Consider the following 26,906-nt stretch of genomic DNA (forward strand, 5'->3'; position numbering starts at 1 on the left):
GCCCTACACACTCTTGGACCACTTGTACCACTGAGCAGCACAGAAGTGATATGTATATCCCCTCCAAACCTCCCCATAGCACAGCAGGTCTCCATTTCCAACATGTTCCAATGTCTCTGAGAGGAATCCAGGGTTGCTACAGAAGGACCACAGCTTTGCAGGAGCCACTGCCATGTGAGATCACCTCAACTCCCAACCATTTGAACAAACAGCAGGCAGTGGAGAAACCAGGGGAAGGAAGTAAGGACAATGCAGAACAAGAGCAATTTCAGCAATGAGCACAATCAGTGGGGGAGAAAGAAAGGCCAGCAAAGCACTGGTGGTCATGTCTTGCATCAGGCAGAGGAGGGGGATCTGCACTGCCCCAGCACCAAGGGGCCCACATAGCCCATGGAGGTTGGGTCCCAGCAGTCCAGGGCCAGACAGCCAGCCTGGGCAGCTGCTCCTGCTGCAGGATTCATTCCCTACCCATCAATAAACCCCAACCCTTGACAGAGACACCAAAGCTGAACCACAGCTTCCACCCTGACCCAGCCCCCACCCCAAACCCAGGATGGCGGCACAGCAGAGCAGGGCACCAGGGAGGTGTCAGGAGGAGCCCTGAGACTCCAGAAACTTACAGTTCCTTCATGAGCAGCTCCCAATCTCTGACAGGAGGTGCCACCTCCATTGCAGGCTGAGGGGTTTGGCTGGTTCAGAGCCTTCCTCCCTGGGCTCTTCATCCTCCACAGGACCCGGCCACAGCGATGGCCATGAGCTTTTTAGGCCTTCCCAGGTCAGGGACCCATGTGGCACATGAGGTGTCACAGCAGCAGGTGGGGAGAGCAGAACCCCAAGTGTCTTCCACTGCCCATGCTGGGGACAGCTGTCCTGAGGCTGGACACCAATTTCTTCCCACCTCATGGTTTTCCCCCTCACAGTTTCTCCCTCACAGTTTTCCCCCTCACAGTTTCTCCCCTCACAGATTCCCCCTCACGGTTTCTCCCCTCACAGATTCCCCCTCACAGTTTCCCCCTCACGGTTTCTCCCCTCACGGTTTCCCCCTCACAGTTTCTCCCCTCACAGTTTCTCCCCTCACAATTTCTCCCCTCACAGTTTCTCCCCTCATGGATTCCCCCTCATGGTTTCTCCCCTCACAGTTTCTCCCCTCACAGTTTTCCCCCTCACAGTTTTCCCCCTCACAGTTTCTCCCCTCATGGACTCCCCCTCATGGTTTCTCCCCTCACGCTTTCTCCCCTCACGGTTTGTGGCAGTTCCCACCCAGAGGCCCCACAAGCAGCTGCCGGACCCAGAGCATGACCCCCAGAGAACAGCCACGTTTGGTGCTGAAACACGTGTGGCAGCCTGGAGCCCAGACATATTGGTGATACAGCAAGAGACCAGAGGACAAAGCCAACAGAGAGGGGAACTGTGCAGTTTGAATAAAGGAACTCGCAGGAACAGGACATGGAGGCTGGATGGAACTCCCAGGAGCTGCCATCCATGGTGAGCAATCCCTCACGCACCCTCTCACAACGTTTAGCGAGCCCAGCGCTCCACAATGAAGAGACAGATTTGAGGAAGCATGGGAGCAAATGGTGCAAAATCCAGAAGAAAGCTGGTTTTCACACACATTCCGAGCAGCCCAGAGCACGACTATCACATCCTGTACCAGTAAATACAGGGATGTGTTTATTAGCTGAACTATTTGCATGCCTTTACAACCCTCCAAATAGCCTGATTTCCTCACGTAAAGGATAAAACAAGAATGCAACAGCCCACAAATAACCTGGTTACCTTGGAAATGTGAGCACCCAAACTCAGATGGTAGCAGGACGCGTTTGCTTTTCCACGTGCATGCGTCTCTGGGTGTCGCAACAGCAGGCAAGTGCAGAGCTGCAAAGGTTGACTTGCATCATGCTCAGGATATGTTTGACGCCACACCAAAGCAAGGGTAGACACGAGCAAGGGGAAAAAAGCTAAAGTAACCACAAAGACCCTTCCCTGAGCTGTGTCCTGCTCACAGGGCTCCTGATGCTGGGCTTCCCGTGGGGAATTGTAAAGCCTAGCTTTGTGCTTTTGCCATGACTTGAAATGGAGGGAGAGACTTTGAAAGCACCTGGGACCTGTGGTCCCTCTAACTGTTCAAATGAGTTAAGATAAAGTCACCCATTGGGGGAAAAAAAAAAAGAAGATAAATTCCCACTCCTATTGCCTGAGGGCTTGTGGCATCACATGTGAAAACCCAGGGACAGGAGATCTCTCTGCCCAGGCAGGAGATTACCTGTTTTTGTAGAGTAGAACACCACAGAGCATCTTACAAACAGCTTGTCTGGAATCAATGAGTTAACCGAGGAGCTTCTCCCTGCTGCGTGTGGGAAGCTCTATCTCCTTGCCAAATTCCACTGCTCTGAACATAACCAGCTTTCTCACTCAGCCTGTGCTCCTACGCTCAGCTAGTGCTCGTGCCTGCCTCTGCAAGGGAGTGTAGACAGACCCCACGCTCTTTTCCCTCTGTAACTGTTTCTCCAGCACTGCCCCTTGCCTGATGTCAGTTCTCTTCTCCTCCCTGAATTGCAGGACATCAGGCCTCCAGGGAAAGAGATTTGTAAGACATTGATGGCTGAAGACTAGGCAGGCTGGCTGCTCCTTGCTATTGAGGCTAGGAAGCTTGGAAAAAGCTCCTGTGTGTCCTGTTTGCAGACAGCAGGATGATTTTCCTCCGTTTGGCAACAGGGCTTTTGAGTGCCACAGTGCCAGGACATTCACAGCATGACCCAGAATCAGGGGTCAGGTGCTGCCTGTTGGTTCCCTGCACACCAGCTCTTCCTCCAAGGCCTCAGCAAACAGCAGCTGTGCTGCTGCAGACAGCCACAACTCAGCTACCACACAAATGTGCTTACAATGCTAACTGTGAATATCCTGCTCCACACCTTAGCAGAAAAGCCTGATAGGAAATTAGATGGAAGCAAATACAGCCATACACCTGACAAGCTGTTCTGCACTCCAGTGTGCAGCCAGCCTCCAGCGGAGTTTCCTGTCTTCCTCAAGAGCTACTCTACCATGGAATTACAGGGGAAAACATAAAGGTCTTCTTTCCCCTGCATACCAGGTAGATTTTCGTTTGTTTAGCCCCAAACAGGCCTCTAAATCAATACACAGATTCCCATCATGGAGTCCAGGAGTAAACAAACTCATGCACACACTCCCTTGGCTCCTGCTTCAGCCTTTACCTCCCCTCTGCACCCACTAGCCTGAGCTGCTTCTGGAAGGAATAAAAACTACCTGCCTTTGGTGCTCAGACCCTAGGATTAGAACAAGGTGACACATACACTTACCCTGAGGAACTGAACAACTGAACAGTTTATTTAATTTCTTGCCATACAGGTTAAAACAAGGAGTGCTGGGGGGAACCCACTTCTGCCCACCTACAGGCAGAGTCACAGGGAGTCACAGCTCCCTTAGCTGGGATGCACTCAAGATGTTTAGAGCCATGTTTTCACCCTAAAGCATCCTCATCATCCCCTCCAGATTTCCCACAAACCATACAGGGAGCACAGAGGAACACAGCACAGCCCAAGCGTAACACACACAGCACCCCCTTCCCCAGGGGGCTCCAGCTCCCTGACAGCCCCAGGATAACCCATCAGGTGGTTGCCCACAAGCCCCTGACTTCTTGCTTTCCTACCAAAATAAAGTCTGCTAACACAACAGTTGTGGGAAAGGCCTTGCCATGCCTTTGTAGGCCACGCTTAAACAGCGAACAAAAGTGTCTTTAGTTTATCTATTTATTTTTGGCATAGAGGAATGGCTGGGGTCAAAGCCAGTCCCATTCTCAAGCTGTTCTTTGTTCTCCAGTTTATCCAATACCCCCTTATCCCTCTCCTCGCCCGCCCACCTCCCCCTCTCCATTTTACCACAGGTCTTAAAAATTAAGCTGTGCATGAAACCAAACACCACACTTGAACACGGCCCAGCAAATGCTCTCCATGGTCACAGAAGGATCCTAATCGACCACAAAAAATGGATAAGAGCAGCGTGCCCTTATATGGGCAGAGGCTAGACAAGCATCTGACACAAACATCATTTTTAAAGAAAAAATAATATTTATTTGCAATATAAACAAAGTCCCAATATTGGATCAGTATATATAGGGTCACTAATTTTCCTTCATAACTCAGAAAGCAGAACCATTCCTCACTAACAATCTCTCATTTGTACTAATCAAAAGATGCATCTTATTTTTTTCCTTTAAAGAATAAAGACCACTAACAGCACAGGAAGCCTTTACAAACCAGCTTAGCTGTAATGCAATACAGATGCACTGTCAAAAAATCCCTGAAAAAATAAATTCCTCCATGAGGTAAGATGCAATTAGGATATTCTCAATTTTCTCACTCACAACCGTACGCCCATTCTCCCTTCCAATGACCCACGATCCCAACATTGTGGCAAACAAACCCCAACAAACAAACAAAAAAACAACCAGAAAACGAGAAACAGAAGCTCATTCCAACATTCTGATAACATCTTTAACAAAAAAAGAACAGTTTCAGGATGTGACAGCGTCAAACATTCCTCCAGATGGAGATTTTTTTATTATTATTTTTTCTTTTTCTTGAAAAAAGTACAAAAAACTGGATATTTAGAAAAAAATCCGTGGCTTTTTTTTTTTTTTTTCACTTACATGAGAGTTAAAGTGGACAGGGAGGGGGGAGAAAGGAGGGACTACATTGCAGCCAATAAAGAAATTTCCAAATCCGTTCTGCCCTCCTCCCAGAAATTATTACCACTTCCTCCCCTCCCAGCTCGGTAAAAGGAGTTTGCCAAACACTAGCCAGAAATACATACAAGTCTTCTCAGAATAGAAGGCACGGCATAAAGTTATTCGAAAGAGGAAGAAAAAAATCAGAACCTCTGTTGAAAGCTCCAATCATCTCAGAATTTGCCAGTTAATATATATATTCATATATATATATATATATATATAAAAATTCTCTGTTACAATGCTCTCCTCATCATTTCCACACCTCTTCACTCCCCTCACGCGCTCCGTGCGTGACGATTGAGTCCTGTCCCGCCACACAATCCTCGCTCTGCTCCAGGTGCTCGCTGCATTCCCCCTCCACCCCGCACACCTTGGAAAGAATCCAGTGTGCACAAGAAACGCCAGCATCGCAACTACCTTCTGGACTCGGGAAGCTGGAATGGTTTCGGGCCAGCTGGATGACGTTAAGTCAGTCAACAGGCAGCAGAGAATGAAGCCGGGCTCAGACATGCTTCTACCAACTCTGGAGGCTACGAGAGTTTTACCTCTGGCAATAGCAAACAGTGTTTTTGGCAGGGGTGGCATTAAAAAAAAAGCTTGCGGCTTAGTCACCTTGGCTGAATCAGTGCAGAGTTTGTGATTGTGAGTGCAGGAGTGGTGAAGGGGTTGCGTTTAAGCCCAACTGGCCTTCACACATAACAAAGCTTCCTACCAGATGCTAACAACAACAGCAGCAGCATGTATCTCTCTCTGGAGTACCCAGTAATATGCCAGGACATACCAAGGCTTCACAAAGTGTGCAAAATGCATTTGGTCAATATAAACATTTGATTAAAAAAAATAATAAATGATCAAACAAGAAACAGAATAAAATACTGGTTTTGCAACCTGGTCTGTACAAACAGTCAAGAACTTACATATCTAAAAAGAGTTTGAACCCAAAGCTCGAGTAAGATCTACCTTTTCTTATTTTTTTTTTTAAAATCAAAAAAAGTAAACTTGGGTTTTAAAACAGTCTTGGCCCAACAACTTTTGTTCAAGGTTTCCAAGTGCATAAATCTCCTCATTTTCCACAGCAAGCTAACCCTTGGTAGCTCTTCACACGTGTGCGTGTTCTGACAGTCTCAATGCACCCAGGAAAGCGGTTATTGCCGGTGACAGCTGCGTCCAAAACGCTGTAACATCGCCCATGTTAAATAACCCCCTGTAAAAACACTACCTCTTCAAACCACTTGGATCAGGATACTTAGTGAGCGGCACTAGCCTTCGTAAAGCAGCGATCAGGCACCTCTGCCCAGAGAAGCTACTCATCTCAGAGCTGCCTGGCAAGACAGATATTTTCTTAAGAGTTGAAATACTCAAGAGAAGCGATTCGATGCTCGAGTTCCCGACCAGGCAGCGTCCTCTTCATGTGGACTCCAGGGTGTTCAGCTGGAACAGGTTGTGGTTGGTGGGGGTGGTGAAGTAGAGCTGTTCACTGGGCGAGCGGTTGTCACAGGGGCTGTTGAGTCCCAGAGTCCTCTCAAAGTCCAGGAGTTGGCCCATGAAGTTAAAGTTTGGGGAAATGTTGGATTTTTTCCTTTTCACAAAGTCATAGGCATCATTCAGGGACAAGTTGAGTTTTTGCATCAAGTAGGCGACAGTGACTGTTACAGACCGGCTGATGCCAGCGAGGCAGTGAACAAGGATCCCACACTTCTTGGAACGGGCCTCATCTGAAACAAGACAAGGGGAAGGGGAAGTCTATTATTCTGAACCAAAAATGCATGGCTTTGGAGCAGGGCCAGGTGGCAGCTGCACGCTCCCAGCGCCACAACTGTCAGAACTGGATCCCCTGCCCCTAGTGACACCATCCCATGTCCCTTGGACACCCACATCTGTCTCCACAGGGGACATATCCTGACATATCCTGAGATATTCCTGCTGCGTGGCAAAGGTGCACATCCCCAGCAAGGCCAAGCATCTCACGTGCTTGAGGAGTGTCAATCAAGTCTAGCAACACATCCCTTGCCTAGGGAGCATCAGTACCCTCTACTCAAGAGAGCTGGAGTAACCCACAGGAAGCCGATGGAGCTGGAGACGACAGCTCCAGGGAGATGCTGGTGGTTGGGCACAGCACACCCAGCGCAACCCCAACTAAACCAGGGAAGGCTGTGCACTCAGGGCAAGGCTGCAGCCCAGCACTGCATGAACTACAGCTCTTCTGCTGTTCCTGTCCTCCTTCTACTAGCAAGTTACATGAATGCAGCCAATGCCAATTTAAGCAGAGTCTGAAGTGCAGGAACTTCCCTTATTGTGCAACTGCTCTTTAGGATCGACAGAAATGCACTTCACTACAAACAAACGCTTGTGTTGGAGGAGACTCTCAGGATGAATGGTAGCGGGAAGCAGGAATGCAGGCTGGACCAAAAAATGGCGAGAACAGTGGGGAAATTTCCCCTCCCTTGCCACCGACTGAAAAGCACACACACACTCATTGTCTCTCGCACAGCCGGAACAGCGTGATCCCTTTATGAATTGACATCTCAGTGCTGAAAGAGGGACACGCCACTGAGAGCACTGAATGCACGCAAGTACCCAGCACTGCTTTTACTTCTGGGCAGCCCTATTTGAAGTCAGTCATTTGACTGAGAGCTCAGCAGGGAGCAAAAAGGTGGCAGGAGAAAGAGGATCCTCGGGCAAAGCCGGAGGTAAGAGACACTCTGGCACCTTAAGTGCAGGGAAGGGCAAAGAAGATGCAGGCGAAACAAAAATCCAGACCCAAGCCACAACAGGTTTTCTGCCCAGCCTCCAAAACCAGGCAAGAATTTCCAGTAGGGTGGGCAATCATCACCCAGTGGACCCAGCCCTCCCCCCAGGCTCTCCTGTTCAACATTTTTCCAGACATTTTTGCCTTTTCATCTGACCTGCACAGCATTTCTTGGTGTTTGGTTTTAGAGTGAGGTAATCCTCCATTTCCTGTCATTAACTGGAAAGCACAAGCTCGGTGCTCACAGAGACACGGGTTGACTGGAGCAGACAGATCCCAAATGCCACATGTCAGCAGGGACACTGTTCCTCACCCCTGACGCTCATGCAGGAAGTGCAGATGGGACATCAGACAGGTCCCTGCTGCCACATTAAAGCAGCAGCTTCTGAGCACAGTCGTGTTACTGGAGAGCAGAAGCTGGGGGCAGAGGAGAGCGTGTGGCAAGCAGGGTTTCTGACAGCTGAAGAGCAGCCAAGGATCCACCACTGCTCTGCCTCATTTCAGGCCTTACAGCACAGCAAGCACAAGCTAAGGAGTCTGAAATAGGCAACAATGAAAAGGGCTGCACAGGCTCCAGTCTGCAGGTAAAGGTACCCCTCTCCTTTACCTAACAAGTGTTTGTAACCAGACATGAAACCATGGGGCTTTTAATAGTTAATGGTGATATTACTGCCTGTGCCAATCACCCCCATAAAACAGAGCTGATTAGGCTAATGACTATTGCTAGCAAACAGCACAGGTCAGGCTGGAAGTGTACATCCCTGTTCAGCCCAACAGACACTTCCCACAAAATGAGAAGCATTTCTCAAAGTGAAGGCTGGCCTGAGAGAAGGGATCTTCCTTCCTGAACCCCACCAGCCAAAACTGTTGCAGGGGCTGTCTACAGAGCAGTTTTTCCATCGGAATTCTGCAGTATAATTATTATAACTAACTCATTGTGTTGACACTTACCTTCAGAGAAGTATCCATACAAGGAGTTAGTTATGCTAGGGTGACTTACAGCAGGATCCCAACTAGACTAGCAAATCCCCTTGGGAAAACACACACACAGCCTGACTGTAACCACATTTGGGGCTAAGGAATTGCTGGCACCAGTCACACTAATGCAGTTCCCATCCCCAGGCAGAGAAGGCAAAGGAGCTCTCCCCACTGCCTGGGTTCAGCCATTTCACACCAGTGCAAATCCCCACAACAAGGGCCAGAGGCAGCAGGGCCAGTCAAACCACTTGCAGGTAGCTCAGCTGAGGTGCTGCAAGAGGGCTGAATTTTGGAAGGGGAGGCCTCCCTGAGCTCAGCCAAGGTGACATGCACCAGATGTGCCACCTCACAGCGTGACACTCGGCTTATAAGCTGATGCTGTGCCCTGGAGAGGTGAGGCTGGAGACAGCAGCAGCCCTGGGAAGCTGCACACCACATACCCAAGTGGTGAGTATGAAAAGAGATGTTCTGCCAACTACCTACCAATGAAAGCAATGGCCTCGGGAAAGAACTGCGAGAGGTTCTGGCTCCAGTGATCTGAGATGGGGATCTGCTTGTACTTGAACTCTCCGTCATGCTCAAACATGTTTGGCAGGTTAGGAGTCACATTCAGGATGTATTTAATGCCGTATTTGCCCAGGACATCCAAGTTGGTTGAATCTTTGGCACAGCCCAGGTACAGGTAAGGTAGGATCTGGACTGGAAAGGCAGGCTGATTGTTCGGGATGGGGCTCCCATCCGATTCCGTGGCACTGCTGGGCTCCCTGTCGGATTCGCCATCCGAGCAGTCGGAACTTATCCGCAGCCCTCCCAGGCCAAGGACTGATGCTGGGGGAGAGTTGCTGGGTGAGGAGCTGTCAAGGTTTGTCTCGCAATGCTCAGAGTATTCAGTCTGAAACTTGTTAAAGCCACCTAGGAAGGGGGAAAGGAGAAAGGGAAGAGGAGAGGCACAGAGAAAAAAATAAAAATAAAAAGTTTTATTATTCAGAATGGGAAATCCTCCTACATGTGAACATATGTTACTCAGAAAGTCTTTACCAGGAAAAGTTGGTATCCCTTCAACTTCACATCAAGAAAAGCATTTCCCTGCTCCCTCATCTTCCCTGGGCTTCCCTGAGCAAACAGGTCTCAGGAGAGCAAAGAGTGGTTCTTACAAAGTTCAATACTGCTTGTGAAAAATAGGGCCAAATCTCAACCACAGAAGAAAGAAACACCCACAGACCAAATCAATGTCAAGACACAATCTCGCCTTGTTCACTTCTCAGAAATAAGGGTCTGGGGCAGTTTAGGTGAGAGCTATTAATAGAGAGAAAAGGATCTATGTCTGAAAAGACAGATCAGGGACAACCACCACATATTCACCCCAGGCACTAAAACCCAACGAAATTATTCATCTCCAAGCAGGAAAAAAACCCCTGAGTTTTGCCACAGAGTGATCTTCCCAACTGTTTTATCACTACAAATAGGTTTTGCAACAGAGCAGTGTCACAGGTTTGCTCTTCAGCCAAACCACAGCAGGAGTGCAAAGTGATGGGACCCTTCACATCTGCCCCCGAGTCTTTTTCTCCAGCTCTTCAGCTCAGCAGCTTGGGAAGGCAGGCAGAGGCAGGGAAGCAAAAACCCCAGTGATCTACCTCCTTTCCAGGCAGTATTCAAGCGGAGTTCAGCTATCGGGATCTGACACTGATAAATGGTTTAATTAGAAAGGGCTCCTGAAAACTTCGTTAGTGGGTTCGGCGGCTGTGGCGGGGTCACTGAGCAGGACAGACAGCTCCTGCCACATCCATTCACGAAAAAGGCTCGTCCTCGCCCTCTTCCTCCCCCCGCGCCGCCAGACAGCGCCGAGGAGCCATTTTGGAATTTTAATTGGAAACATTTCCCACCGAGGCTCCCGGAAAAAGGCAGAGAAAGGGGCTCAGCTCCTCCCCTGACCATCGGGGAGAGCTCAGGAGTAACTTCAAAACCGCTCCTTCCTGCTAGGGATGAGGACGACGGGGAGGAGAAGTAGGGATGCAAAGCGAGGGAGCAACGGAGCCCATGGGGAACCCCAAGCGGGGATGGGATGATGGGATTGGAGACTCGCCCACGGGCAGGGATCGGAGGGCTGAGGGGGGAATGGGATCAACCCCTGTGCTGGACCCCCAGCATGTTTTGGAAGGAGGCGTGTGGGGGCTGCGCAGCCCCGAGGGCTGGTCCCCAAATACCTGACTGTCCCCAAATACCTGACTGTCCCCCTGCCTCCCCACCCCGCCACCAGCAGCTTCCCCGGCTCCCCAAAAAGGGTCTATCAAGGAACAGCCGTGTTTTTTAAAGAGCCGCAAGTGGGAACTTTCTTGACCACTCTTCCCCCCACGCAGGCTCCCCCGCTCTCCTGTCATTCCTGCCTCAAACCTGCCACCCAGCGACCGCACTGGGAGCGCTGGGAGGATGGGAAGGGTCCCAGCAGCCCAGCTGTGGGCTCTGCTCAGCCCGCTGCGATCTTTCAAAATGGCCAAAAAATCCCCAAAGCACCAAAGCTCCCAAAGCACCCCCAGACCTGCCGGAGGGGCGTGTGCGGGGCTCGGCTCCCCGGCAGCGCAGCTCCCCGCTGCACATCGCCCTGCCCCGGGGGAGCAGCCGGGCAGCCCGCTCCCAGACCGGCGGCATTGCCTCGCAAAGGGGGAAGAAAACCCAAGAGCTCGCTTTTTGGTTACGTGGGGAGGTAAAATAAAAATAGGGAAGCGCTGTCTTGTCCCCCAAAATCTGCCCATTCCTTCGGGAGGGCTGGAGAGGAGCCTGGTGCCGGCACGGGGAACCCCCGAAAGGTTCACTCCGGGGAGCGGAGGCGAGGGGCGCCTGGCGCTGCCCAGCCGGGATCGGCCTGGGACGGGGCAGCGCCGGAGGGCTCCTCCCGCCGCTACCGGGGAGGCGACGCAGGAAGGAGCGGGGCGCTCCCGGCTGCTTCCAGCCTGCGACCATTTTGTGCGGGGGATTAAAGCGGGATGCAGAGGAGGAGGAAAAAAAAAAATCCATACAGAAAAATAAAAATAAATCAGGCAGAAGGGATAAGGGAAGACGGCAGAACAAGCCAGCCACCTCCATGCGACCAGGGGATGGGCACCCCGGGGATGCAGCGGCGGGCCAGGGGCTGCGCAGGCGAACACGGACAAGGGCTGCGGGAGTGGGACGGGGCCGGGGGGAGGCCGAGAGGCACCTCACCTTTCAGGTAATAGGCTTTGCAGCCGTCATCGCGCAGCTTCTGGAGCAGGAGCCCCAGCACGGAGGTGGCGGCACCGCTGTCCTGCCAGTCGGCGGTGGCCTCGTCGTAGAGCAGCACGGTGTCGGCCTTGCAGCGCTTAACGAAGCGCTCCTTGTCCTCGTGGTTGGGGATGATGGAGCGGATGGGCAAGTTGCCCTTCTTGAGGCGGCGCAGCATGAGCCCGGGGATGGCCAGGTTGATGGCCGTCTCGATGTGCGAGCTCTCGAAGAGCTCGTGGGGGCGGCAGTCGAGCAGCAGCAGCGAGCGGCCGCCGCCCGACTCCAGCTCCTCCTGCAGCCACTCCGCGCTCTTGCACGGCATCGCCGCAGCCATGGGCGCCCGCGGGGAGCTCCCCCAGACCTGCGTTTTCATGGGGCTCGGCAGCGGCGGCCGCCAGCGCCCGGCCCGCCGGCCACCCACGCGGCGTCCGGACGCGGCCCCGCTCCGCTGGGTCGGTCTTGCGCTGCGCCGGACGCGGCTCCGCTCGGCACGGCCGTGGGTGCGCGGTGTCTGCGGCCCGGAGCGCGGCGGCCCCCGCTCTGCCCTACGCGCTGCGCCCCATGCCGGCGGCCTCAATTAAAGCGGGGCTTCGCCGGCGGCTCGGCGTGTCATGCCTCGGGAGGCGGGGCGGCGGCGGGGCCCCGCGGCTCGGCCCCGCCCGGCGAGGCGCGGAGCGGCCGGAGCGGCACCGCGCACACGCTGGCCCCGCCCCCCGCTGGGCCCCGCCCCCGCCGCCCCGCAGCCAATGAGATGCGGCAGGGGGAGCGGGGCAGCCCAATATGGGCATGGGCGGGGCCGCGGCTGGGGCAGAGCGCGGGAAGGGCCGCGGGGCCGCGGGAGCCGCGGGGCACGTCCGGTCCCGGTCCCGTCCCGTCCCGTCCCGCCGCCGGACCGCGGGCTACAGCTTCATTAAAGGGTCCGGCAGCGAAGTGGCCCAGCCCACGGGCCGACGGGCCCGCGTGGCTTTCGACTGGGTCGTGCCCAGCCCTGTTTGGTCTTTGACAGGAGCTCACAGTCCCAAAATAAAATCGGCTGATACTCATTAAGCCTCCGCATTCCCTTTCGTTCTCAGAATGAGCTACAACGTAGATGTTTTTATCCGTGCATCCTTGTTTATTTTTAGAGTATCTCCCCTGTTGGTATCCACTACTATAAATACAAACCTTTTGTGCTGCAATACTAATATTTCAAGACAGGAATGTAACTGGAGGCACCCTTTGGTTTCCTTCCATCTATTACATTCCTTCTCATGTGAATCAGTCCTCTGGTACCAGAAGTTTTCCGTGCCTCACGCAAACTGTTCCTGTTACAAAATAGATTTGATCTTTCTCTTTTTAATGAGCGGGATGACATTAAAAATGTGGTTCTGTATGAGCCACTTCTAGTGCAGTCTATTTTCACCATGCAGGCAGTCAAACATTGGTGGATTGCTCAGAGAGTTGTGCAATCTCCATCCTCGCTGGTTTTCAAGATCCAGCCCAACGCATCCCCAGGTAACCTGGCCTGACCCCAGGGCTGACCCAGCTTTCAGCCACAGGTTTGTCTGGAGCTCTCCGGTGGTCTCTTCTCACCTGGGTTGTCCGAAAAGCCCTTGCTCTCCAAACTCCGGTGGGTGTGAGTGGGAACCATTCCTTCTCCCCAGCCTGGGACAGATGAGCCATTCCTCTTTTTTCTCCCTAACTTCTCATCTCTTTAGCCTCTTAATATAAACTTTGTCAGCACACGCTGTTTGAAGGGAAGAGGCAGGGTCTGTTTCACCAGAAGATTCCCAGGTTCAGCGACCTGACTAGATTTCCTCATGTTTTTTTTCCCCAGCTGGCTGAATTTCAACAACTGGGCTGTACCTTGTATAACAGGAAAGATATTGCTCTTAAAACACTCCCCCACACGCAAACAAACACGTGCACACACAGAGTCTTAGTTGTAATGTTCTTGAGAACTGTGCTGTTCAAATGGCATTGTCTCTAGGCAAAACTTCAAATTGATTTGTAATTGAAGACAGTTTTGTTCCAGTCAAAATCTGCTTTTCTTGAAGCCAAGATCTAGCACTGAAACCATTTTAGAGCCACTGTCTTCTCAGTGGTCTTTATTAACACGTGAAATGCCTTATTAACATTATTAACATTATTAACACATGAAATATCCCAAGAGGGCTGTATTCCTGTGCCTTTAGTACAAAAGCAGCACTCGGATGTGGGGGGGTCCCTGCCTCCTTTCAGTCTAATTCCTAAGGCTGGATCCTGATGAAAATACCAAATTAAGACAGCATTTGAGCACATATTTAACTCTGAACACAGCGAGCATCTCATTGCAAAACACTCCGTAATTTCAGCGGGACCGTGCTCTGAACCATTCATGGATTTCATTTGCATCAGCAAAATAAATGTCTTGTTCTACATCGCTTTTTTTGTGACTCAAGTGTGCCCAAGAAAGCGGAACAGCAGAAGCTGTCCACTTCCCCTTGCCCAGTTTATTTTTACCACTGGTTGCTGTGGGAAGCTATTGTGATTCAGTGTGGCAGTAGGAAGTTCCTAACACTGCTCTTTGCAGCAGAGGATGTTGTGGTTCTTATGCAAGCCACAGGCACAGTGAAAATAGCTGACCTTTCAGAATGTTTATTGAAGCACCTTCAATTCACAAGGGGAACACCGGCAGCTTCTGCAAAGAGCTAAAATCTGGTTCTAAAGTCCCTGTTGTGCTGAAAACAGCCCAGGAATCTTACGGGGATCCTTTCTGGTGGTGCGAGGGAGGCAGGTGTAGCCGCCGGCGTTTGGTCCTGTGAAACCAGAAGAGAAATGTTTCACCTCCATTCTGCGGTCGCATCAGCAACCACATGAGTTTCGGGACAGGCTCCAGACGCGTCACCTGCGAAGACCAGATTTCCCTGAGAGGGACCAAAGCAAAATAATGTCACTTAACAGAAAGGCGACATCCTCTGCCTGCCCAGCCAGGTCCTGAGGGACATTGCAAGAGGTTCCCCTCGCTTCTGCGTGCTCCGGGCTGCCAGGGGCAGGGCCGGGCTGCCGAGCGCTCGGTGCCAGCCCGCGGGCAGCGCTCGGTGCCAGCCCGCGGGCAGCGCTCGGTGCCAGCCTGTCGCCGTGCTGCCCTCTGCAGTCAGACGCTCCAAAGTGCGCCTCAGCCACAGGCACCATCCTGCCAGGCTCCGGGCACTGACAGCCGGCTGTTTCTCCCGTCACAGAGTAAATCCCTTGCTCTGCGGAGAGCTGTGGGTATTCCTCCAAACCCCCTCCCACGGAGAAGGCGCCTCGACCCCGCAAGGTTTCCCGAGACGTGGCTTATGGGCTGGGGCCAGGACACGGTGTGCCAGCACCTCCTTCGGCCCAGCGCGGCTGGCAGGGGCTCAGGGATGTTGGTGATGTTTGTCTCCCCGTGTACAAGGCTTTGCTGACAGAAGATCAACACATGTTCAGAAATAAGCAGCTTCCAGCTCAGGTCCCAACAGCCCCAAGTGCTTGTGACAAGGACTGCACAAAGCGACAGCCACTCTACATGTGGACTGACAAAATCATACAATATCCTGAGTGGGAAGGGACCCACAAGGATCGTTGAGCCCAGCTTCTAGTTCTGCACAGGAGCATCCCAAGAGTCGCACCACATGCCTGAGAGTATTGTCCAAACCATTCTTAAACTCCAGCAGGTTTGGTGCTGTGACCACTGCCCTGGGGAGCCCAGGGATTGCCATCATTCCCAAACCATAATACCAGCCCTGACCCCAGATTTCTAATACAGGTTGTGTGCATCTTGCTGGCTGTTTTTCTGCTATGGAAAGGCTCTCTCCTCCAACAGTCCTTCTACTTGATGCCCAGTGCACTGAACAGGCAACTTCCCCTTGCCCACAGCCCCATCTTGCTGGCTTGACTTCAGAGTGCTTTGTCTTCACCTGTCCCCATCTCCCATGGTGCTGGTGCAGATGCCAGCTCAGGTTCCTCATTTCCATCACCACCACCTCTCTTTTCCCAGATTCTCTGACTGCAGAGCCCACAGGTTGTTTTGATGTTTTAGAAACAAAGACCATGAGTCATGGCAGAACACAAGGTAAGTGCATCATTAGCAGATGTCTGCCACAAAGCCACTCCAGGCCCCGGCAGCCCCTGCAGAGGCATCACTCCCAAGGATGTGACAGGCCCTACTTTGAGCCAAGGGGCAGGCAAGATGTGAGTAAAGGGCAGAAGGTGCCACACCCCAAGGGGATGCCTGGTACTACCTACAGTATATGTGAGGCAGGGGCTCCTAAGGATTTACAGAGCAAAGTAAACTAGAAGCTGGTCAGAAGTTAATATATATTTTCTTCTTGAAAATGAACCACTGAAAAGCTTTTTTCTTTTTAACATACACTTTCTCCATAACACTTCACCCCCAAAGGATTTTCTCTCCAGCCTCTCCCCCAACAAATCTGGGCTGTAGCAGCTAAACATTCATAGGACTTACCTTCTCACCGCTCATCAGCTGCTTGCTACATCTAATAAGAAGTATTAGGTACGATTGATAGCCCAGATACCCATCCATACAGCAATTAAACTCCTTCTAGAAGAAGTCTTCACCTGTCTCAGGTGCCTGTGGTCAAATATCCATCAGTACCAAGACAGGAAGCACCTTCCTGGCAGCTTCATGCTGGACTGGCAACACAAAGCAGTGTTTTGCAAGCAAAATTTCAGCTGGGAACTTGTTCAGATAACCTGGGTCCCCAGGCCAGCTTCTGGTTTGCTCTGTGATGTTGAGTGAATTCACAGTTTTGTGTACTTTTCATCTGCAGAACAGGGCTGATACCTCCCATCACCTTTGCAAGCGTTTGGGTGCTAAGGAACCAGGCAGGTGGGCTGGTGTGATGTTAACATCCTCTTGCAGTGCTGAATTTCTAGGACTGAATCACTTTTTTCTATCTTTAAAAAAAAAATATTTAAAAAAAGACATTTTATTTAACTTCAGCTTCCCTTCCTAATTATTTAATGTAGTAGGAGTTATTTTGTCAGGAGAGGGCACTTGTTGATGGTTTACCCCATGTTTCATTAATGCATGTAAGAGGTTAACTCCTGGTAGAGAAACAGATGCATGGTTTTAACAGGGGAAAAAAAAATCCCCAATTTTACTTTCTACTCCTGCACTAATTTGTGACTATTTTTACCGATGTTAACACTGAGCCAGGGTAAAAATACTCCCTAGAAAGTTTAGAATTTACATTTGTCTTCATATATATTCAGCAGAAATCCAGCTCCCCAGCCTCCGCACTGCCTAATCTGGACTCATTAACTTCACCCACCCCCGAGAAAAATGTCAGATGACTTTGGCCTGGCGAAGCCTTTCACCCACAAACACTCAGCAGGAGGGTCCAAGTCTCCTGTCTGCACAAACAATCCCCGTGGAGCATCAGCTCTGGCACTGCAGGCATCCAACTCAGCCATGGGAACAGATTCACCCTTCCTAACACAGCCCTGCCTCAGGGCAAAGTCTCCGATGTTGGGCTCCATCCCGCTAGGATGCTGAGCCCTGGAAGCATCTTCCACATGGCAAGGCAGATGGATGGAGGCTGGGGAAGAAGCACCACAAGGAGAAACCTTTGTGGAGCATCTTGTGAAGCACAAGGCAGCCACAAGCCCATGGAACTGGCATTGCCAGGTTCTGGGATAGTGCCATTTTCCTTCTATTAAATGGACATAACATTTGCCTCTCTGAGATGCCCTTTTGCTGCACAGCTGGAGGCTTTCATGTCAATGTGTCAGTGAACTCTGCTCCAAAGATGTCAAAATTGTTCTCTGGCAGGTTCCTGCAGAAGAAACAAACCATCCCTGTGCAGAAGACAGAAAGCACGTGCAGTGTCTGGGCAGCCTGGGGCTGTTACCATCTCACAGTGGTCACAGCAGCCCAGGAGGGATGAGGCTGGAGGAGTGTCCAGTCCAGCTCCTGTCTCACAGCAGCATCTCTTGGGGGAAGTATTGCACCTACTGCTGGGTATCCCAATATCTGCAAGGATGGAGACTCCACACCTTCTCCAGGCAAGCTGGTGTAGTATTTGACCATCCTCACAGTAAAAAAGTGAGCTGATAAGTTAAGTGCTTCAATTTGTTCCTGTTGCCCTCACTGGCCAGCCAGGAAAAGTCTGGCTCCAAGTTCAGGGTTTGAGGAAACCCCTGCATTTTTATGGAAATGGGTGTGTTTTCTATGAAACCCAGGAGAGAAAGGGGGCTCATGTTTAAGCAGAAGCCAAGAGCCCAGAGGCTCCATCAGCAAAGGGAGGGCATCTCCAATCTAATTAAACTGAGAAAGCATCCTTAAACATCACCATTTCCCTTCTTCCCTGCCTCACTTCCTGGGCTCCAGGCTCCTTCCAGAGGAAGAACTGGAGAATATTTAAGATTATTTATCCTTTAAGCAGTGAGTTTTAAATTAGGAAGTCTAGAAGCTCTGTCACCACCCTTAGAAAATCCTCCCCTGCAAAGGGCCAGAGGAGGGGAAAGCTCCAATGCTCCCTTTGGTACGAGACCCTCCAGAGTCAGTCACTGCAATGATGGACTAGGACAGGATATTTATGGGACTTAAGAAACCAATAACATCTACTTTCAAGCCTGGCTCAGGCATGTGTTGGACACAGCCTGCACAGCCTAGAGTTCAATACAGACCTCCATATCCCATTTATTCCTCCTTTTGTATGGCAGAAAAACCCTTCCTCCTTACAATAGTCAAGCAAGAGAGGGATGGCCCAAGGCATGGAGTGCAGGAGCTGTTGGTGCTATCTGAGCCCTGGCTCTCAGCTCTGCTCGGCTCCCTTGCCTCCCTGGCTCCGCAGACCCAGCACCTCGCCCGCCCCACACACGTCAGTTCCTCGGCAGCTTCTCCAGACTGCCGGGCTGTTTTCAAGAAGCAATTTCCTGCAGAAGAAGATTTTTTCCAAGGAGTCCAAGTGGGGAACTTCCTGGTGCAGGGTTTTCATGGGAAACCATTGTGAAAGCAGCTTTGCCACCCTCCAGGAAGGGCTGTCACTGAGCAGGCTGCACCCAGCTCTGTGTCCCCAGCCCAGCCTCCCAGCACATGCCCAGGGGGTGAGTTTTGTGACCCTCACTCATCTCCCCCACGCTGCTGCTGGGATTCTGACTTGTGGCAGGGGCAGTGGCCGGATGGTGAAGGTCTGGACTGGGTGCAGGCAGTACAGAGCCTCTCAGGGAAGGTTCTGCATGGCCTGTCCTTCTGGTGGGAGAAGGTGTGGGAGAAGCTGAGAGGAGACATAAGACTTCAGCATTCTTTGGCTCACCAGCCTTTGCATTCTCTCTTCATTATGCTGCTGGGTGTGATTTCAAGCAGAGCCACCAACTACCAGGACAGCCTTCTTCCCACAGGGAGCTGGGTGGTCTCTGCTCCTCAGCCGGGTTCTGGGAGGCACCTGGGTTCCTGGGGGTTCCTCTGAAATGCAAACCCTGCCAAGGCTTCTCCCCACTACTGCAAGGGTGGGGCAGCTCAGTTCAGCTCTGCCATGGTGGAGCCAGGGCAGTCCCAGTGGCTTTGGCAGCTGGGATTTACACCAGAGCACACCAGAGGCAGCCTCAGCACAGTGGCAGTGCCCCACAGCCCTGGCTGTCAGTGAAACCCCAAAATGCAGCAGTTAAACCCTCAGCCAACACAGACACTGGGGTAGCAAGTTACACAGCACTGCTGCTTCTCACCATGGGTGGCTTTAAAGTCAATTATTGTTCATATCCTTTTATTCCAATTGCAGATCTCCCAGCCAGTGCATGTTCCCTATAATGCTGCTGTTCATTCCTGCAGTTGTTCTGATTTGGGTGTGTTTTGTGGCTATGGATGGACAGGCAGCCCAGGCTCGTGCCCTGCTTTGAGCTCTCACCACCTATGCCGTGGCAGCACTCCTCCCACATGGGGAAGTTCTGCTGGACATCTGGACTAGATGCTCTAGGTACAGAGGTTTTTTCCTTGCATCAAATTCTCTGGTTTTGCAACCTCTCTCTGCAATTGAAGTAAAACTGAACAACTCCCAAGAAGCAATTTCTGTGAAGCATTTCAGGAGCAAGAGGCTGGTTCCTCTTTCAGAGCATCAAAAAACAACTTCTATTTTCCTCACAGTGTTCAGCTGAGCCCTGCTCTTTTTTCCCCAAAAAAAGTTTTAGTTTCCAAGAAACAGAATTTTATTTTGAACACAAAGCATCTCTTTGGCCAGCCTGACACTCTTGGGTACACTCATGACTTTTGAATACACATATATGACCTACAAGAACATGACCCACATGACAAGAACTGTACAGAGGGAGCTGAACCAGGTTTCAGGGAAGAGTCCTGTCACTTCCCAACCCACCACTGGCTTAATTGTTTGATGCTGGGCAGGTCCCTTCCCTCTGTCTGTGTCCTGCTTTCCTGTTTTCCTTGAATTGGGGTTTAAGTTCCTTCATGCAGCACTTTGCTGGACCTTTAAGTTGGCAGGTATCTGAAACACCCACGAGGTGCCAATCCAGTTTCTGCCAGTGGCAGCAGTGCTTGGTCAAAAAGGATGAATCAAAACCTTCTTCCTCCTTCTCCCTTGGCCTTGCTGGCAGTGCTCCTCTTAATCCAGCCCCTGCTGTTGCTGGCTGCAAGAAAGCACCACTGGCTCATGGTCAGCTTGTTATCCACCAGAACCTCCCAGTCTTCACCTGCAAAGTTGTTTTCCAGCTGGCTGGTTCTGTGTGTACTGGTGAGTGGGGCCATTCCTCCTTGGGGGCAGGAGTTCCTATTCCCTTTGTTGGACTTCATAAAGATCCTCTTTGCACATTGAGGTCCTTGTGAAAGGCACCCTGGAACGTGCAAAGCCAGAGGAGCAGGGAGAGCTCCCAGCATTTAACAGCTCTACTGGTGGATCTTGGAGAAAAGGGTGGAATTGGAGACACACATTGCTCCCCTCCTGAGCACTGCCACAACAGAGGGGGGACACCGGCCTGGGGACAGCCAGGGCACAAGGAAAGGGGGATCCTGTGAGCAGCTGGTGCCATCTCAGCACACACTGTGCCTGTGCTCCTTCACTCACCATCTGACAAGCGAGGCAGCAGCGCTCAGGGAAAGAGGTGACCAGGCAAATTTAAGCAAAGACGTCCCAGGGAATGAGTCACCGGCTCTGCGTAAGAAGCCAGACTCCGCTCCGGAGGGAGAAGGGCAGCGGGAAACAGGAGCGCTCCCAGGAGAAGGCTGCAGGATGATTAAAAGGCTTTTACTTGGACCTTGCATTGGAGATCCCCCTGCTGTGGCAGCAGAGGTGTGAGAGCAGAGCTCTGGGTGTGCCCATGGAGCAGCTTTGCCCACGGGGCTGTGGGAGCAGTGGGAGCTCAGCTCCCCAGGGAGAGGCTGCTCCCAGGAGCAAGAGAAATCACCCACCTAACTCAGGCTTTTCTCGGGAAAGATTTGGCTCTGCTGGTGACATTTCTCATGGGAAATTTTATTTCCTTGAAAACCTCAGGTATTCAGGTCAATGAAAAGCTTTCAGCAGAGTGGCACCAGGCACACTGAGCTGGTTGAGTCAGAAGGTAATTTCCAACACACATAAGGCAACTTCCGAGGACCAGAGTGCTTCATCACCATGTTTTCCTGGTGACAGCTTCAGTTGTTTTGCTTCTAAGAATCAGCCTTTTGTTTACTGTTTTAGCTTATTTCCTCATGGAAAGCCTTTCATTTACTCCCCAGCATTACCTATAGCTTTTAATCCCAGCATGTGAAGGAGGTGGAAGAGGAGCAGCTCTTAAGCAGCAGGGCCAGCGTGCCAGAAATGGTACTTTTTTTTTAAGCTGTTCATAAGGATAACGAGAGATGAAAAGGTTGTGTCAGGAGGGGGATCTTCTCTGGTTGGAAAACACAAAATACAAGAGGGCTGCTGTCCCTCCTGCTGGGGCCCTGGCATTTCTGATCTTGTTGCTCCAAGGGTTTGCCCTATGGAGCACATGCCCCAGAAAGGCAGCCAAGGTGGACGGGTGGATGGGACAGAACTTTCCAAGGGACTCACACCCATCCTAGAGGGGCTGCAGTACCTCAAAGAGAGAAGAAAATCTGGCTGGAGAAAAAAATCTCAGAGCCCAGACTTGTTGGGTGAAAGGTGTTGGAAATGCAAATTGTTAATTTAAAGAACTGGGCCAGGAACCAGGGGTGCCAGGCTGAGCTGCTATCTGCTGCATCAGCTGCGAGCCTGGCTCGGGATTTCAAAATAAAATTAGACTTGCAGTATATGTCTTTAAATATTTAAATTACTTTCAGTAATTCATATGGTGACATTTAAACAAAGTACACCAAGCAAACGGCTCCCAGTGCTAAAAGGAAACGTTTGCAGGTAATAATATTTAATTTAAAAGGGAACAGCTGATATCAAGGCAGAATCTTAATGATGAATTCAACCTACATTTCTCTTTCAACCAAGCAGGGAAGAATAAATCCCCAGGCCAGTGAATGGTTAAAAATTCAGAGTGGTGTGATTGAAGTGCTGGTCCCAGACACCCCAAAGAGCTGTGAATTACATGGGTGCCCAAGTATTTGCAGGATCGGGGCTGCTGTGCAGAGCAGCTTTGTGGGCTCCCAGAGCTGGGGACGAGCAGTCTCCTGGTGGGAAATGAGGACCACGGGGACTTGGGGATGCCAATCTCCCCTGCCACACACCTGCCCTCCCACAGCCTTCCTGGGCCCTTTGCTGTGAGTCTCTTCCAGAAACTAAAGGGAAAATCCATCCTGGGTGCAAACAAGCAAAACTCAATGAAGTCAGCTCACACACAGGCAGCTCTGCCGCGGTGCTGCCGGCCAATTTGGAGAGCTTAGCTGGGTCTGTTACATCAGTCACACTGGATTTCATAACATCAGACATTTCAATGAGGGTGACTCATTCTCTCTTGAAGTGTATTGTATGTATGAGCAAAGATGATTAACTTTTGCTGAATGGTATGATTTCTGGGATGGGAACTGCTATTAATTAGGAGCGGATCTCAGATGTTCACAAACTCTGTTTTCATGGCCTACTTTGTATATTTTTCTCTATTCTACTTGTTTTTTTAGCTCAGGATAAATATTAAAGTGCTCTTCCCTGCTATCTGGCACTAAAGCAGCCAGATGTCCAGCAAAGGCATCTGACTTTCATAGTCAGGCACAGCCCAGGGCTCAGTTCCTGTGGCCAAGCTTCAGCTACTTACCCTAAAAAGCTCAGTTTTCACATTAAAAGCAAACAAAACAAAATAAAAGGGAGCTTCCAGCCTGCACAAGTGCAGCAGATAAAGTACCAAGGGAGGTAAAATAAGCACAAGTGGCTCAGAATGTAAAATCCAAAGAATTATCCTTTCTCATCCTCCCCCCCCGATTTTCTTTATCCAAAGAAAGTTCAGGACTTATGCTAATCTCATGCTTTTGGCTGTTAAGGGTTGAGGTTTGGGGGTTAACACCACCAAGAATCTTTGGGATAAAGAGTTTGCCAGGTTCAGGGAGAAAAATACCCTTTCAGCTGCACTGACTGCAAATCTGGACAATTTACCAGGATAAGGCCAGGGTGTTCAGTGTCTTCAACCACATCTGCAGCACCCAGCACTGCACAAGTGCCTGGAGAAATTAAGACCAGCCAGCTTGGAAAAGCCAAAGGAGGCTGGGATGGGATGGGATGCTGTCCTTCCCACTGGGCATGCCAAGGAGCCAGGCTGAAGCTGGAGACCTGACAGGTCAGTGTTTAACAGCCAGGCTCTTCAGTGGCATCTTGCCACCACCTCATGATTCCCAGCATCTCCACTGGGATGACAAGGTCCCCTCCCAGATCCAGCCTATCAGCTCCCTCTTATCCTATCCCATGGCGCTGGCAGCGAGCAACACAACATCCCACAGAGCCAGACATCCCACCCTGCTCCAGCTCCATTGCTGTGGGCAGTAAAACAGTCCTGGGAATAGACAAACTGTGGTCAGTCCCTCTGCCTGGCTAGCAAGGAGCTGGAGGAAGCATCCTGTTTTTGGTTCCTGGTGAGACACCACTGTGAAAGTCAGCTGTGACTTCCAGAGAGGGAAAGGAAGGGTCACAGCTCAGCCAGGTGTTCTACCAGCAAGGATGAGGTTCATGTGCTTTGCCCAATACCCCATCCCCATGCCCCCCCCAGCACTCACAGCACTCCTCAAATGTCAGGCAGGGACTGTGGGCAGCAGTGACACAAACAAAGGTCACTGGATCTGCGCTTTTCCCCTTCCATCAGCTGAGGCTGCTCAAAGCTCCTGGGCACAGGCTGGAGAGTTGATCCTGCTCCACAGCGGGCAGTGATGAAGAGCATGAGCAAACTCAAGAGAAGCAATTTTTTATAGTTAATCGAGACAATAAGAGATTTTTTTGATTAAAACTCAGGGCTGGGCATTCAAGCACAAATAGGGGGTGAGCAGTAAAACTGCCCGTGTGGTGGGCAGCCCTAACCTGTGGGGGTTTGGAAACTTTTGGGGCAGTGACTTGCTCTCCTCTAGCCCTCCTGCTTGTCACCAGGCAGTGGGCAGAGGCAGCCAGCCCAGGGTGACCTGCCCTGGCTCAGGCACTGCAGCCAGGCTGGTGGCAGCAGACCTGGCAGCACCTGCTGCTCCAGGTTCCCTGTAACCACCACAGCTCCCAGGCTTGCTCTCCAGAGGCTGGGAGGTGTGGGAGCTCTAGAAGGCTTCTCCTTCCAGACTCAACGGTAAGGAATGTGCATTCGAAACAGAGATAGGGCTGGTTTCACTTCTCCTGCACACCAAATCCAACCGTGAGGCTCTTAGAGATAAAGTGGCATGTAGGGGTAGAAAAACCCCACAATTTGCCTAAATTTTGCACCCATAAAACGCCACTGGCAGATCAAAGTGTGGATGTATGATTCAGGCACAAGTCTGGGATGTGTGAGCCACTGCCCAGGCGTGCAACAAAGGCTGAGCCACGCAACACCAAGGGTTTCCTTGGAGACTGACGCAGAAGGGGCTTCTCCAGAAGCACTTTCTCCTTCACCAAGCAAAGAAATACCCTAAATCTCATCCCTACCAGGAGAGCCAGCAGGGTTCCACGGGCCGCTGGAGGAAGGGGCAGTGCTAAGAGCCTGGAAGGGGCTTTTTCTCACCTCCGAGTAGTTCTGTTGTGCAACTGTGCTCCTAAAAATGTTTGCTGAAGCAACAGTCTCTAAGGCGATTTCCATAACAATGGGTGCAGAAGAACGATCCCTGCTGCTGGAGGGATTTGCTCGCTCGCTGAGGACAGGGCACACCGCAATTCCAGCGGTGAGATGTTCGTGTGAGTGACAGAAAAAGAGTAGGAATTGCTCTCAGCAGCTGCTGCAAAGCTCCCCAGACGCCCTGCTGTCCATTGCCCGGCCGAGGGGCATGGGCAGGGCTCTCTGCCAGAGTCTGCAGGCACAAAAACACCCACAGCAAAGGTACAAAACCACCAAAAATGCTTCCACACCTTTGGCACTGCCCAGCAAGCACACAGCAGTGCAGGACCCACAGCAGCAGCTGCACTCTGACATCAGCCAGAGCTCCTGCTTCATCCCAGGCCCCAGACCTTACAAGGCCCAGAGTTGCACAAAGCCCCCACGTGTTTCTCTTTTATTTCACAATTCTGGGTGCTCAGCCCCAGCCAAAACCAGTGAGGGTTTGCTCCTTCCCCACATCTTTTCCAGCTGACCCATTAAAATCAATGCTCAGCCACTGCCTCCAGTTTGAATCGCTCACATCCTGCCATTACAGCTTTGTTTAAATCCGTGCAGAGCTCAACCTGTTGTCAGACAGACACTAATTTGTGTGTTTCTAATTATTTGTTTCCATCTTGAAACCTGTTTTTCAGCAGATTGCAGCTTTATTTTAATACATGCTTGGCTAGAGCTTGATATACTGGTTGCCAGTAACCTAGACACAAATGGGATTGCATTGCACAGGGGGAGCAGGGGGAGAAAAGAGACTGACTTAAACTGAATTAAGAGCCTGTTCATAAGAATGAATTAACCAAAGTTGTGAAACAAGAGCACTGTTGCATTGCAGAAGATTGTTTCTGTATTCCTGCTTCTACCTCTCCAAATAAGATGAACCTCTGCATTCACAAAAGGGCATTTGAAATGTCTCCTTACACAAACGCTTTGACCATGTTTTTATATGTGATTAAAGCTCTAAAACTTAGGGTTAATCCTTTTTATACTCACATGGTTGGAGTTAAAAATTAGCTCATCAGTGGGTGACCAAACCAGGATCAATCTCCAACTGCTTTCCCAGGATGTGACTGCAGGCACTGTCTTCATTCAAACAACACTGATAGCATTTTCCTCTTCCAGGAGCAGCCTGGGCCCTTTGCTTCTTGGTCATTTTCACACAAGTTTCCAGAGGGCAGCAGAAGTAGCTGGGGTGCTGCTCTGAGGCAGCTGACACTGCTGGAACACACCAGGCAGCACAAACAGTGCTCTGGGACCTGCCTTGCTTCATTCTCTCTCTGTAGCTCTTTCTCCTGTGCTGATGATTTTGGGGTCTCTGATCTAAAATGCAGTTAAGGAGACTGAGGCAATTAAACAAAATGAAAACTATTTGTTATTTTCTGGCAAATATTGAGTTTTTAGTGGAGGCCCTGTTCTGCACAGCCCTGACAGAAGCTGCTTGCCATGAACTGAGCCACTGGGGATGGAGAGGGTCCATCACCTCCTCATAGCCCTTCCCTATTTCCACCCAGACATTTTTGGTGAGCTTCTACTCCTTTTTTTATGCTAAAAAGGAAAGAAAAGAGGAAGATACGCACTTGATGTTAAGGAAATCTAACAGAGCGTGCAGCAATCCAACTGCTCAGACACATATGCCTCCTTCCTTCTGCTCCGTACCAGCGAGGCTGTGCCATATTTAGATCTGGCTCCATCTCTTACAAACTTGACCAAATGTTCCTCCACAGTGTCATCTCTGCTTGTTTACCCCCAAACTGTTCACTGAAATCTTCAATTCGGTGAGGGGGAAATCATAATAATAATAATAATATTAATTTTAAGAAAGGTTTTCTTTTTAATGACAAGAAAAGCACTAAATGCCAAGAAAGGCAGATCATAACAGTGGCGGGTAAAGAGGTTGAAAGATCCCTTGGTGAGTCATCATCTCCATCAGGGACCTCCTGTGTGAGGAGCCAGATGTGTTTCCTAGAAATCGCTGTGCTGTGGTGGGGCCAGCCCCACGCTGGCAGCCAGGGCAGCGGCCGGCCGAGTCATCGGCCCTGGGATGCT

General features: G+C 50.9%; 1 protein-coding gene across 1 annotated transcript; it reads right to left on the reverse strand.

The window, feature by feature from the left end:
• Positions 1–4,062: 4,062 nt before the first annotated feature.
• On the reverse strand, positions 4,063–12,285 carry DUSP7 (dual specificity phosphatase 7). Its single transcript, XM_015641351.1, has 3 exons — positions 11,673–12,285; positions 8,958–9,386; positions 4,063–6,462 (listed from the first exon to the last, which is right to left on the reverse strand). Exons 1-3 carry the CDS (start codon positions 12,082–12,084, stop codon positions 6,155–6,157), a joined length of 1,149 nt encoding a protein of 382 aa, XP_015496837.1. The 5' UTR covers positions 12,085–12,285; the 3' UTR covers positions 4,063–6,154.
• Between the last annotated feature and the right edge of the window lie 14,621 nt (positions 12,286–26,906).

This window comes from Parus major, chromosome 12 (genome assembly GCF_001522545.3).
Source record: "Parus major isolate Abel chromosome 12, Parus_major1.1, whole genome shotgun sequence".
NCBI lineage: Eukaryota > Metazoa > Chordata > Aves > Passeriformes > Paridae > Parus > Parus major.